Source organism: Genypterus blacodes, unplaced genomic scaffold, assembly GCF_046128005.1.
Source record: "Genypterus blacodes isolate CSIRO-AG114 ecotype Tasmania unplaced genomic scaffold, CSIRO-AGI_Gbla_v1 ptg000070l_1, whole genome shotgun sequence".
NCBI classification, from domain to species: domain Eukaryota; kingdom Metazoa; phylum Chordata; class Actinopteri; order Ophidiiformes; family Ophidiidae; genus Genypterus; species Genypterus blacodes.
Window position 1 is genome coordinate 2,528,856 of NW_027466880.1, and position 13,715 is coordinate 2,542,570.

The 13,715-nt window shown below is 41.2% G+C and overlaps 2 protein-coding genes and 1 non-coding gene across 3 annotated transcripts; 1 reads left to right on the plus strand and 2 right to left on the minus strand.

Moving 5' to 3' along the window:
• Window positions 1-23: 23 nt before the first annotated feature.
• On the minus strand, window positions 24-3,293 carry rdh20 (retinol dehydrogenase 20). The gene is made up of 5 exons (XM_076156894.1): window positions 2,841-3,293; window positions 1,955-2,053; window positions 1,698-1,843; window positions 874-1,005; window positions 24-789 (listed from the first exon to the last, which is right to left on the minus strand). Exons 1-5 carry the CDS (start codon window positions 3,291-3,293, stop codon window positions 672-674), a joined length of 948 nt encoding a protein of 315 aa, XP_076013009.1. The 3' UTR covers window positions 24-671.
• Window positions 1,336-1,407, minus strand: trnae-cuc (transfer RNA glutamic acid (anticodon CUC)). The gene has a single exon. It is a non-coding gene; the product is annotated as a tRNA-Glu (tRNA).
• A 3,025-nt stretch (window positions 3,294-6,318) lies between the features above and the next one.
• Window positions 6,319-9,266, plus strand: LOC143005473 (somatomedin-B and thrombospondin type-1 domain-containing protein). Its single transcript, XM_076156896.1, has 5 exons — window positions 6,319-6,556; window positions 7,129-7,320; window positions 7,560-7,638; window positions 7,743-7,925; window positions 9,149-9,266. The coding sequence occupies exons 1-5, from the start codon at window positions 6,319-6,321 to the stop codon at window positions 9,264-9,266; spliced, it is 810 nt and encodes a 269-aa protein (XP_076013011.1).
• Window positions 9,267-13,715: the final 4,449 nt, after the last annotated feature.

Sequence of the window (13,715 nt, forward strand, 5' to 3'; positions counted from 1 at the left end):
TGTGTTATAGACTGATGTTGACATTGGAGCTGCCCTTTTTGCTCCTTGGCACATTTCTGTCCTACACACGAGCACACAGCATCACAAAAACCACCGCCCACTCTGATCAGTGTGTTATGTCAGTTTTCAATTGGGTTGGGTTGACACAGAAGACATTTAAAGAAGTACTTTTACAATATCACAACCTTATAAACACGGTGCAGCACGAGATGCGGGTACATCCAAAACTTAAACATATCTGAGATCATCTTTTGCTTTCAACAGCTCAGGATTCAATCACCTAAGAACTTCCTCCTTCCTCTCTCTCTCTGTATGGTGAGTGCAGTTTGAAGGACTTTATTAAGACGTTACCCTCTCATTGTTGCTATCATGTAGTGTAGTGACGACTTGGCTGAGTTGCCACCATACACACATATACACACACACACACACACTGATGAAATGTTAATCTCTAAATTTAAAGTCCCTTCTCTCTGACCTTTACTTCTTTCTCTTGTGTGATTGAATCCTGGCTGTTTCTGGGCTCACTGGTTTAAACTGTCCGGACTTGGCCGTCTCTGCTCAGTCCAGCTTTTCCATTCCATCATTTGATACATCACACATACCTTTTGAATGAACTGATATTAATTTTAGGCTTTTGACTCTCTGAATTATGTCCAACATATAAATGACTATGCAATCTGCAAGGCGCCGTTGGAAACTTGTTTCTTCATGTCGATGAACGGGTACATGCATTTGTCAGACCCCATGAAACGATACGTAACCACATTGGATTCCCATGGCAACAATCTGAAAGAGAAGGAGTAGCTTCAGTTTGCATTTCAAGCAGCTCAAGGACACCGGACTTCAGGGAGAGAGACATCTAATACTCACGCTCGAGAGAGGAAAGGCAGGTAGGTGAGCCGAGGGATGCACACCAACGGTTGATCTATGAGGATGGCGTTCATGGCCTGCTCGACACAGTACTGCGGCTCCAGTGGAGGCAGGATCAGTTCCACTTCCTCCCTGTGAGAGACATCGATGATTAATGGCGCCTGTCATATTTGGATTTTTGTTACTCGGCCCCTGGGGTGTAGTTATTTGGTAACTTGGCTGAGTAAAACCTGACATAAGGTCTTATTACTTAGGTTCATGTTCCAAAGTTTTAGCTTTTACACAACCAGCCCTGTATTCAACTTCATATTTGCAAGCAGGTGCCAGTCTGACAAGTTTCTTCCTTCAGTAGTCAATTGCAAAATTCAGGATTGAAGTTAACATGTTAGCTTGTTTTCATCTAATAGAATGTAGATGACGCTTGGCTCTAGCAATACAATAGCAATGTGGATGAAAAGGAAGTTCCCTGACCGGGAATCGAACCCGGGCCGCGGCGGTGAGAGCGCCGAATCCTAACCACTAGACCACCAGGGATCTTGCGAGCGAAAGAGGTATACTAATGATTATGTACGTACGTGAGCGGGAGAATTGTGGTTCATATCTCCACAAATGATTTACAGGCAGAAACCCTATTATGAGAAGAGTTATGATAAATAACGTAAATGTCATTGTAGTTCAAAGTGTTGGACCAGTGCAGGCAAACATCACAGGAAATGCAATAACTGTAATGCCATTCTATCCATTTTGAAAACAATGATCGATATTTTACAAAAAATGCGAAATACAATAATACCATGTAAGTGAACTGATTTACGTTGACATACCTAATCTTACAGCCTTCAAACATGCCCGTGTTGACGATGTAGGGGCACACTAGAGTCGTTTTCACTCCATCAACCTCGTCAGCCAGCAGCTCGTGGGCCAGAGACTCATGGAAACCCACTGCGGCAAATTTACTGGCACAATAATCCTGTCTCAGATTAAAAACCACACATCAAAGCGTGTTTACCCCAAGAATTATGAACATCAACATCATCATTTTCATATCTTAGTGTTGTGATTGTGTCCCTCCTGTGTTCACCTCGACACAAGCCGTGCTGAAGAGACCAAGGACGCTGGCGATGGTCACAATGTGTCCGTGGTTCTGAGCCTTCATCTGTGGGAGGAAGGCCTTCACTGTCTGAAACAAACAGACACACCGTGATAATACGATCATACGTAAAGAGGTAAACATATTGTGCTTGCATAACGTGGAGACTTAAAGATTGCTCAATATGAAAGGAAAGCTTAGGCCACACCAGCAGCTTCCTATTAAGAGGATTGATGTGGGAATCCAATAGCCTTTATCCTAGATTAGAGTCGGGTGTTGCAGTGTGAAGGGGGATAAAGCTATTAACATTGCATTTTACACATGTCATGTGCCACACCTTGCACAATAACCAGCCCTGTGTAAACAGCTGGGGATGGAAAGCATGTTTTGCAATTCAAAGGCTAAAAATTCCACACATGTAATGTCATTACTTAATTCAGTCACTGGGTTGCTCTTTAACAGTGTGGTGCCTGTAAACCCCACATGGTATAAACATTTTTGTACTCATAATAGAAGAAACAGAGTATTTGTTCGTATTTGATTGTGACTTCTCAGGTCTGATTCAGGGTTCTTGGATGAAGTAAGTAAAACAATATATAGGCTATAGAAATAAAGTTGACTTGACTGGACTTCATCTCTCTTACAATACATATTTAAGCAAAACGTGTAGATGAGCAATATCTACTCTACAATTACACACCAGAGCCTACAAGCTGAATGCCTGTAATCATTCAACAAGCTGCACTGTAATACACAAATATCTGTGTAGCCATAGTAAATAAACAGTGGCTGAACATTTGGGTTGTGAATTTCCAAACCTTCTCTATCTTGTGCTATCCCCAAGCCTACCCCATGCTGTAACTCACTAAGTTCTCACCCAGAAGAGGGCGTGGCAGTTGACCTTCATGGTCCTCTCCATCATTTCATCTGGGCAGTCTAGCATGCGGTCCCCGGCCACCACGCCAGCATTGTTCACCAGCACTGTGACATTCCGGCCCAGGTCCCTTCGCACAAGGTCTGCGGTGCGATACACGTCTTCCCGGTTGGTCACATCCACCGTGTAGGTGTGTGCCTTTCCCCCCATCTCACGCACCAGCTTGGCTGTCTGCTCATTGGCCTTGATGTTGATGTCCCATAGAACCACTTCAGCCCCGTGCTTGCTGAATTCCTGAGCGAAGAGTCGACCGAGGCCGCCTCCTGACCCTGTGATCAGCACCAGCTCGCCCTCTATGTCCTTGGTTCGTGGACGGAAGACAACCCGCACAGAATTGCGCAGGATGAAGTAAATTACATCCAGCAGCATCATCTGGAGGTCCATTAAAAAAATCATTTTGTCTTGCGTCACACCTGTTGCCCTGTGGAACAAATGATGCAGACAGCCAAGCTGGTGTTTCCCTCCTTGTGTGACCGCAGCCTCTGTGCTTGATTTATTTAAACACTCGCCTCCTGGATTAGAGGAAAGACCTTGAGCTCCCCATAAAACCACTTTTGTTGTGTGCTGTGAAATAACGTGCATGTACACAGCATTACAGAGAGTGTGTATGAAGCTGAATTATGGGAGACATTTGAGGAATGTAATTAAGACTTAACACTGCACATTTGTTATGGTTTGGCTTCTTACTCTGATGACATTCTATATAGTTTTTTTTGGTATATAGGTGTTTTTCATCTGCCTTCTGAGTTTGCGCATTTGGGTTGAGTTGCGTTATCAGAACATTGACAATGTTGCACTGTGAAAATCAGGTTTGAGGAGGTGTTGGCACTGAGTAGGAGTGTGTTCAGGAGTATGTTGCATGTTTTTCACACAGTACAGAGGAACCGAGGTGAGACAAAATGATTAAAAAAGAGAACTTTTCAAGATCGTACTTTTGCAGAGGTGACAAGTTAGGCACATTGAAAACCCCACAGACTCACAGAAACTGGAACAGAAAGGTTCCAATGTTTCCAGGGGCGACGCAGTGAGCTGATGTATTTTTGGTTGGGTGTTCAACAAAGCGCCATGACTCAAGGACAATGTTTAGTCACAGTGCTACCAATGTGAAAACCATATTAAATGTAAAAGTAAGGAGATTATCCATATGTGAACAGTAAAGCTCCTTTATCTCACCAAGGCTATTTGTTGTATACCACATTCTTGTTTAGGAGGTGAACAGTGGCAGCTTTGTAAAGGAAATCTACAGATGAGACAAATGGTGCCACGTGAGTCACATTTAAAGGAACATTCCAGTGATTTTGCACGTTTTAGACTATTGGAGGTCCAACCTGAATTATTTGTGTATTTTCCTTACTTTATACCTGCAAAATTAAGTTGAATAACTGAATTAGTAAGTAAAGTAATTTGCTATATTCATTTACTATTACACGATATACAACTAGCGACACTTATATTGTACACTCTAACGCGTGATCGATTGTTTAATAACCTTTGAACAACTAATACAAATATGTCTTGTGTGTAAGTTCCAGTATTAATTAGGTGTGAAATGTGTTTTATCCAAAGCAGACAGAAATTCAGAGGCTCTCTGAGAGGAGATGCACACAGAAACGATGGCAATTCCCAGGCGTCCATATAGAGGGATAGAGCGGACAGAATCTGGATAACGAGAGAAAACCAGCGTTGGAGAGAGTGAGAAAACCAGAGAGCGGGATACAGGATAACGAGATTCATGTGGGAAGCAGCATCCATGATCCTTTATAAAGGTTTATCTGGGGTCGTATCTGTATAGGTTTATCGGATGATTTGTGTTAATATAGAGGTGGATTTAGCACTTTGTGTGCATTGCAATTCATGTGTGTCTATGTGTCTGTAAGACTCATAGTATATGACACACAGTATTAGCTCAGTGTAAAACACCTGTTTCGCAGTCATACAGCAATGTAATGTGCAGACAAATGCCTGCATGAACCACAACCACAAATGAGGCAAGGCTCTTGAAAGTGAGTCTAAATACTGGCAGGAATTTTGCCTTATACCTGTTGAGCAACACTTGGAAACAGCAATGTTCCTAAGACCCTAAAACGCTGGCATGCAGATCAAGTGAGGTGGATACAAAGGAGACTCGGCACAGTTGTGTCTGACCGTGTGCCAGCTGTAAACACTGTTGGATGTGCTGCAAATTAATAAACAATAAACAATTTAATTCCATCCCATCTGGTGCTGTGAGGCCATTCAAACCTGACATCATCCTGTCTCTTGAGAGTGAGTTTATTTGAATGTTTGTCACGTTAAAGGCTCATGATGTTCTAGGTTGAGATTAGCAACCTTAACCCTGAACTGAGAGGCCTGCAAGTTAAATGACCCCTGGTTCGCAAAGTAAAATGAATAACTCATTTTTGTCTCCAGCACTGATCCGTCCATTCGGGACATATTGTGAACCCAGCATTCATCTCCATAACCCATCAAATGATGAGGTCTGTCTTTGGTGCTGAGCTAGTGTATATTAGCAAAATGGGTCTGTTTCCATCCATGCTCTATCTTGTCTCACTCTCTCTCTCTCACACACAAACACACACACTTACAACACTACTCTGCTGGGAATGTGGGTTTGAGTGGAGCCCTGTTTGGCCTTCCACTGTCCACATTGTTGTTCTTTTTGCATGAATGATCCCAACCATACGAGTTCCATTAATCCCACTCTTTTCTCATGCCGAGGCACATGGGGTAGCTGGAGAGAGGCACTGCAAAGCAAACACACTGTTCCTTTCTTCTGCTCTGCGTATGCACGGGATGAAGGACCTTTGGAACTCATCACATAAAAAAACGACCCTTTTTATTTTCATCCTCTGCTTTCAAAGCACATTATAGAGGCTTTCTGCAGAAACGGTAGCGTCCTAAAAAAGATGCCATGTAAAGAGAGCTGTATGTGGGTCTGTATTTACTTTTTATTCCATGTGATCTCTGTATCTTCTCTTCCTTTCATTTGTCTGTATAGACTGTAGTTCTGGCTTCATTCTATCTCATCACTATTGTCTTTTATCAGATTGTCTTTTGATTAATGCATACTTTTTTCATACGTCTGTTGTCTGTTGTCTCATGTGTGTCGCGCTGCTTACTGCTAAATTAATCATGTTTACGGGATTCTCTTTTCTATGCTGTTAATTCCTTAACTCCTTTATTACTGCTTCCACTGCCGAAGAGTCAAATGAGGCTGTTCCTTTAAGAGATACAGAGTTTACACATGAATAACCCACAGTCCTCCAGCGATTATCTCTCCCCCAGCAGGCTGACCTTGGTGACCGCACATGATTTGAACTAAGAGGACTACTATCAATTTATCTGATCAGAGAATATCTCGTTGGGCTCAAAGAGAGAATAAGGGAATAAGGGAATGGTGCAAGTTGGACTCTGCATTGTGATGGCAGCTCCCAGGGTCAGCTCTGTCACGTTGCTATGTCTCTGCGTCGTTGTGTCTCTGCTGCTCGTGAGTCCATGTGAGGCGAGCTGCCGGGATGTGGGACTCTGTTGCACCGGCCGGGACCTGTCGTGCATGAGTACAGGATGGAGGTCCGACAGATCCTACGGCACCTGTTACTGCGACCAGGCCTGTGTCCTGACCATGGACTGCTGCCATGATTATAACAACTTCTGCCCTGGTAGATGCCCCTTTAATCGCTTAATACTGTGACAAATGCAATGAAACTGTTCTACAACTTTAATTCATTGTCTAATTGAATTGTTTGAAATCTTTTATTAACTTAAGTTTTCCAATGAACTAATGATAATAACTAATCAATGCTATACAGACATGTCTAGTGTCGAGAAATAAAGTTTGCTCTTTCATTACAGGACTGTTTTTTTTTAGAGAGAAGTTACATTTGAGGCAGAACTTTTTATTGAAATGCTTCCCCCTTGTTATTTATAAGATACATCACAAACACATGAACAAAAAAATGACATGGCAAAAATCTACTATTTTATTTTATTTTATTTTATTTTATTTTATTTTATTTTATTTTATTTTATTTTATTTTATTTTATTTTATTTTATTTTATTTGTTTAGATGCTTTAGGAAGAAGATTCAACCATCCTTACTGGAAGTTGCTCACTGAGCTGATATACTAGTACTACCTGATAGTTGCCTTTCTGTTTTTTCCTTATTGGATTTAATTACCTGTTGTAGGCTTATAGTTCTTATTCTTGTAAATATCTCCCCTTCACCCAAAGCGGTGCCCTGTTTGGTGAGTGAGTGGACGAAGTGGTCATGTTGTGCAAAGCCATGCAGAGCCGCGGCACGCAAGAGGAGCAGGACGATCCTACAGGAGCCTCTCAACGCAGGCAAACCCTGTCCCCACCTGGAGGAGCAGGCCGGCTGTCTGCAGTATCACTCTGAGCAAGGACAATGCCAGAAATCACTCGGTGAGAAAAGTCTGCCCTCCTTGCCACAATATAAAAAGATACTACATGTAGCCTATAAATTGTACATACTGCTCCCAGTGTCTTCATTTGAAATGGACAAACTAGTGAATCGTACTTTTGCAAGAGTTATTGTTGTTGTATACTTTTTTATTTTCCTTCAAAATGTAACTTTGCATGCATGAGACTCTGTGTTGCAAACCTTAAAGCGACATTATATTGTTATCTCACTACCACTGCAGTTCCAGCACTCATTACTGCAGGTGGCTATGGCAACAGCAGGAAGAAAAGAGACATTCCTGACAGCATTGATATTATAGGGTAAATACATTCAAACAGAAATATAACCTCACATTACTTTTGCCTCTCCTTATATTCTCAAGTATTGATATTTATGTTTTTGTAATCATATGTGTGCAAAACAGGTATTGTGTCCAATTCCAGCTGACCGCTCTTACCAAAGGATGCCAGCAGAGCGATGGCCCACATACACAATGGATGCAATACCTGAGGGAGGGCCACCGTGTGTGTGTGGAGTGTCAGCCGCCCGCTCTCGCTGCTGGAGAGGAACACTGCACAGGGGATGGCGAGGAGAGCCAGGAGGTCAGGTGAGAATGAAGAAAGGAGGTGACATCACATCTTATCACCCAGTCGAGTCGTTTCCTCTGCGGATCCTTTTGTCACCTTCCTGTCGTTTTCCGCTTGCCCCAATTTCCACAGTCATTGTTGAAAGCAGGAGTTCAGGTGGAAACTAGCTGACACAAAGAAAAGCCAATTGTCTGTTTTTTTGGATGAATCGCCTGAGGAATACATATACTCTCTCCCTGAAAATGGCTTCGGGCTTTTATTAGCTGGTTTTTCTGAGTGAGAATTGTAATATTTGCCCACCAAAACAGTTACATCACATAGCCATTAATCCAACCCATAAATCTCTGCAGTTTTAATGTTTCCAGGAAGCAGCAGCATCAAGTAATAAGCATTTGAATCACAGCAGTACGTAACAGTATGAATACAAATGCAAACCCTGTCAGTGAGTCACATTATTGACAATTAGAACGTAATTGCAGCTATTTGATTGAATGAAGCTTGCATGTGTTTAACTATAAATAGGACTGTGAGATGAATTTGGATTGGTTAAGAATGATGCAGTCGTTTCTCAAGGTCCTTTTCTCTTCCCTTCCCTTTTCTACCTCCTGAGAGATTTATTCCAAGTCTGGAATATCAGCGGTTATATATGTTAGTCTTTGACTGGGCTTGTCTTGGAACGAGTATGTAGTCTGTAAGCAGCGGATTTGCTAGCGCTGTGCAGCCAAAACTCACCTGTCTCCACTTCCAGTCGGATGGTTTGGAGGTCAATGTCAAGTTGTGCCTGTGTCTGTATGAGCTCTTGTTTCCTCTCTCAGTATAAATGCTAAACATGAGGTTATTATTAGTGTATGTGAAGTATATGTTACTTATTATATTGTCAATGTGTAAAATGCAAGAGGGTATTAGATGATGTCACATGTTGGTTTGGGTCACCTCAAAAATGATCATGAAGCTGTTTTCAGGTCAGGCACCTGTTAAAAAAGATCTGAGGAATTGTGCATAAAACCAACAGAAACATGTTGGTGGTTTACTGTTTGTTAAACAGTTTGGTTAAATTTCAGATTATTGCTGTTCTATATTTTCTGTTTGACCTCGTTTCAAACTGACTTACAAGACAAAGGAGCTCCCCTTTTGTTTGCATTCGATATGCAAGTAATCAGGTCTACCCCTAGATGGCGACATTGTACATCAGCTGGATTTAAATGGAACTTGTGACCTGAAGTCTTTTTTCTCCCTCTTGCAGCAGGCACCCTCTCCAGTGGCAGGCAGTGGGGAACCCTCGGTGCAGGGGAGCGTGGAGACGTGTGGGGAGGCTGGAGGCCTGTTCCTGCCCCACAGCCCACAGCTTCCTCTTCATATGACCTTGATATGTCCTCTGTTAGCTCTGCTTTCATTTGCCTGTTTGGTTGTCATGATCTTGTCAAGGATACCTCATATTTTTGTGATTAGAAAACAAAACATTTTAAATATTGGATTATTGTTTGACCAATCGGGTTGCGAGGAAAATGTAAGTGTTGACCTCCACCAAGGTTGTTATTGTTTGTATTGTGTCTGCTGGATGGTCAGTTTGCTTGATAGCAGGATTACTCAGCAAGTTGTCAACAAGTTGTGACAAAAGTATGATGGAAGTGTGGGGCATGTACCAAATGAGAACCAAATGAATCATATTTCCTGAGATGAGTCCAGGAATTTCCCTATGATTCCCATTGCTTTAACAAAACAAACTGGCTTTTTGCTTACATCAAAAACAGATTTGAATCAACTGTAACTTGAAAGTCAACAATCCATAATCAAAATGTAAATTAAATTCATTTATTTCATTGCGAGACATTCCAAGGGAAATGCTTTTCTTAAGAAATAGAAATATCTTGGGACATTGACACACATCTTTACGGGACAGGTACTGGCTCTGTGCGTCACAACCAGTCACAACTCCAAAGTTACAACATGCACTGAACAATAGAACGTTTATACGGAAACAACAGCATAGAAAGTCAACAGGTAAAAATGTTTATACAAAACAGACGGGCTCGGGACCTACAAACAACATCGTACAAGAGCTGGCTAAGGTCGTTCAAATGTCTTTTTTTAGTTCCCTGGAAACAGCGTAGTTTACAAGGACTGATTGATGGCTTAGGTAAGGTTGGGGTCGATTCCACTGAGAGGTCAAAATGCAGAGAAAAACAAAACTTACTACTGTTACTTACTGTTCCAGGTATCAGATTATAATTTGCCTCATGTTCAAATACTGATCTTACTTGTGTTTTTGTCCTTAAAGCCATTCCGAATAGACCCCAACCCTGTAATACACTGTTAGATTCAGAGTGTGTTTGGAAATAGGATCCTTTCTAAACAAGTGGATCTGAAGGTGAAAGGATCCTGTGGGGTTGAATCTCTTCTTTTTCTTATTTAGCAGTTAGCACAACAATCAAACTCTAATTTAAAAGGCTCAAATAAATGTTTTTAATTTTTGGAAGGCTTCATCCTGATAAGTTTGAGAATCTGTGCTCTTCATTTGATATTCTCAGCTCTTATTCAAAGATGAAAAATGAAAGAAGTCATGTGCTCATATTGTTAACAAATAGTTTAGAACTGCAAAATTTCAGGATTGGTGGATCAATCCCTTGGAAATAGAAGGTGGATTTTATAAAGTGCGCAACTGAAATGAATTATGGTGAGTTGTAAAAAATAATTATTTTTTTGTGTATTATGGTTGTATTATCTCACAGTATCACAGTCTAAGCATCAATTAAGAACTATCATTTCTGATGTTTCTTTGCGCTACGTTTTCTAAAAACTAGGTGTGTAATACTGGTGCAGTGTGTGTGTGTGTGTGTGTGTGTGTGTGTGTGTGTGTGTGTGTGTGTGTGCGTGTGCGTGTGCGTGTGTGTGTGTGTGTGTGTGTGTGTGTGTGCGTGTGTGTGTGTGTGTGTGTGTGTGTGTGTGTTTATGTCATATTTGCCTATAATAAATCTCAGGTCTTTTCAGTAGTGCCTGCTGCCTTGTCATGAAATATTGATTGTCATCATTGTTGTGAGATATTTCAGTGAAAAATGGTCCCTGACTATTATAATAGAAAACCAAAATGAGGCTACAGAACCTTACATGAGGCTTCATGAGTGATTCTGTAATCTGAATGCCCTTTGTCTAGATGTTCAAAGATTACATTCAAAGCAGTGGATTGAGGTTTACTACTGCTTTAAAATGTTTGCCATACATTGACCTTGACTTTTCTAAATGTGACTAATAAAAATGTGAATATAATGTGAACATTATGATTTTTCCTCAATAAATTTAACCTTTCCCATCTCTTACAGCGACTGTTGTGATGTGACTACACATGCTTATTGTGGGAAAGAAAGAGAAATACATTTATAATTGTTACCAAATTTGACACAAACTGGTGGGGCTAGCAGATGGCTACACAAAAGTTGTAACCAATGTGTAACTGCTGCTCGGCCACACATTCTAAAATCATTCAAGATGACATTGAAATAATTTACAATTAGCCTATTCTTGTGCAAAGTGTGTACTGTTCTTTCATTATCCTTTTACGTTTTCAATTCGTTTTAATGGACCAGGATACCTCAAATATTAGGTTCTCAAATGTTCGTGCAGCAAAGGACAATGATTACATAAAATCTACACACAAAGTCAAATGATTCACCTCATCCTCATCCATCATCGCCGCATTATCTCATTTATGTTAAATAACATTCACATTAGTCTGTTTTTTTAACCATTGGGATATCATTCCCGGTTATCCCAGCTGTTAAGGAAGTTACAAGTCAAAAGCTAAAGATCTGCTGAATTAGCTTTAATCTATCAAATGATTAACATTCTCTTGGTATTATTCATGTTTCTGCTGCATATAATAGTCAGGATGCCAGGCAGCTACAATATAGAGAAACAAAGTATTCCCTTGACATGCATACATTCATACTGGAAACAGGTCATTCTTCTCCATTAAGCTGCAGCAAATCTGCTCTCATGCCCTGGCTTCACAGCAGCCTCCCTATCCCTCTTCTGCAGACCTGTCTATACACACACACACACACACACACACACACACACACACACACACACACACACACACACACACACACACACACACACACACACACACATATGCACACACATGCAGTTCAGCCTCTGGTTCTCATCGTCATTGCTATTCCTTTCACACCCCAGCTCCTCTCGCTATAGGAAAACAATATGGGCCATTGGCCTAAAATAGCTGAGCTGAAACTGGTTTAAAGGGAATCAAAACGGGATATCCGAGAACACCTTTAATCACAACACTAAACTGTTATGTCAATCAACTCCTATTCAGTAAAATGAGGAATTAAATAATTGTGTCAGGGTGTGATTGACAAAGAATTTTACAGCTTGTAGCTTTTTTCTTTAAAAATGGATTTAGCTCATACCGGGCTTCTTCACAGTCCCCATCTTAATATTAAACAGTTCTGAGAAAAAAAACAATTTTTTTTAACATTCTTAAGACATTAAAAATTCATACTGTTTGGCATTTCAAATTTGATTTCAAGGAGTTGGGGGAACTGACAGTGACCAGCAGCTGAAGCTGTGGTACTACAATGATCTGTGTGGATGTAAAGGTGCTGTTTATATTATGAATAGGTCATAATTCAATTTTAATGATCAAGTAAGGGATTGTGATTAAGATGATTTCTATTGAATTGTCTGCATTAAGCTCTCAGTAAACACAAGCATGGTTTTTTCCCCCCCATTTTGTTCTGTGTGAACGAGGCAGGCAGCAAAGGATCGTTCCTGTAATATTATGAAGCTACAGTTTCTGTGGCATGAATCCATATATGCCACAACACTCTGGTCACACTTACGCACAATGAAAGTATATTACCTGTGGATAGGCACAGTGAGGATTGGCTCTGGCTGCTAAACGTTGTCACATGTATGTAGGGCCTGGTGTGTGTGTGTGTGTGTGTGTGTGTGTGTGTGTGTGTGTGTGTGTGTGTGTGTGTGTGTGTGTGTGTGTGTGTGTGTGTGTGTGTGTGTGAGAGAGAGCCCGCCCCAATTAAAAGATCATTGCTGAGCTGCTGATAGCCTTTAAGGACCACTACTGTCACCATGGAAACTGACTTTAAATCCTGAAGATTGTCTTGAATACCTGTATGTACCCTGTGTGTGTGTGTGTGTGCGTGCGTGCGTGTTTGTTGAAGCTTGTGTGCATTTGCATTTACTTCGTCAATTCTTGAATTTGCACGCGCTTAGCAGATGAATGAAAATGTAAACCTGGATGATGTGCAGAAAATGTAATGCTGTTACAGTTTCTTTACTCCTTGGGTGTATGAATGTTTTAACAAGCTTGGGAACAACGATAGATAGCTCTTCGTCTTTATCTCCTAATTTGCAGCGACCATTTTCCCTCGTTCTTGTAATCCTCATCGCTGCTTGGCCAACCCCCGACTGTCGACGCCACACACACCTGCTCAGAGCATCTTTAAAGACTGTTCCAAATTCTTCCTTGGTTTTGTATGAATGTAGCCCTATAATTGTAAGTTCAGGCTGCTCTTACAACTCTCATAACGCTCAGTAGGCACCCCAACTGACCAGTAGGAGTCACTGCTGCAGCAACAAGGACTATGATCTGATCATTCTGTCGGCTTCCCACTCACAGACAAAACTGTGTGATCTCTTTGGCGGCCTTTGGTTACTCAGAGGGAGGCCCATGCATGCTGAACATCTGCTATTACTATCTGACCTCCATGTCGGTAAGCATATGCTGTTAACATTAAAAAATTTATAACCTAAATGTTCAATATAATTCACTG

What these genes read in the sequence shown, in the direction of transcription:
- rdh20 (XM_076156894.1), bottom strand. Translation starts at nt 3,293, where the DNA reads ATGATTTTTTTAATGGACCTCCAGATGATGCTGCTGGATGTAATTTAC. An exon ending in TTTGAAGGCTGTAAGATTAG is followed by an intron (nt 1,006 to 1,697) that starts GTATGTCAACGT and finishes TGTCTCTCACAG; the next exon opens with GGAGGAAGTGGAACTGATCC. An exon ending in CTGCCTTTCCTCTCTCGAGC is followed by an intron (nt 790 to 873) that starts GTGAGTATTAGA and finishes CTTCTCTTTCAG; the next exon opens with ATTGTTGCCATGGGAATCCA.
- LOC143005473 (XM_076156896.1), top strand. Translation starts at nt 6,319, where the DNA reads ATGGCAGCTCCCAGGGTCAGCTCTGTCACGTTGCTATGTCTCTGCGTC. An exon ending in ACAATGCCAGAAATCACTCG is followed by an intron (nt 7,321 to 7,559) that starts GTGAGAAAAGTC and finishes CTACCACTGCAG; the next exon opens with TTCCAGCACTCATTACTGCA. An exon ending in GACAGCATTGATATTATAGG is followed by an intron (nt 7,639 to 7,742) that starts GTAAATACATTC and finishes TGTGCAAAACAG; the next exon opens with GTATTGTGTCCAATTCCAGC.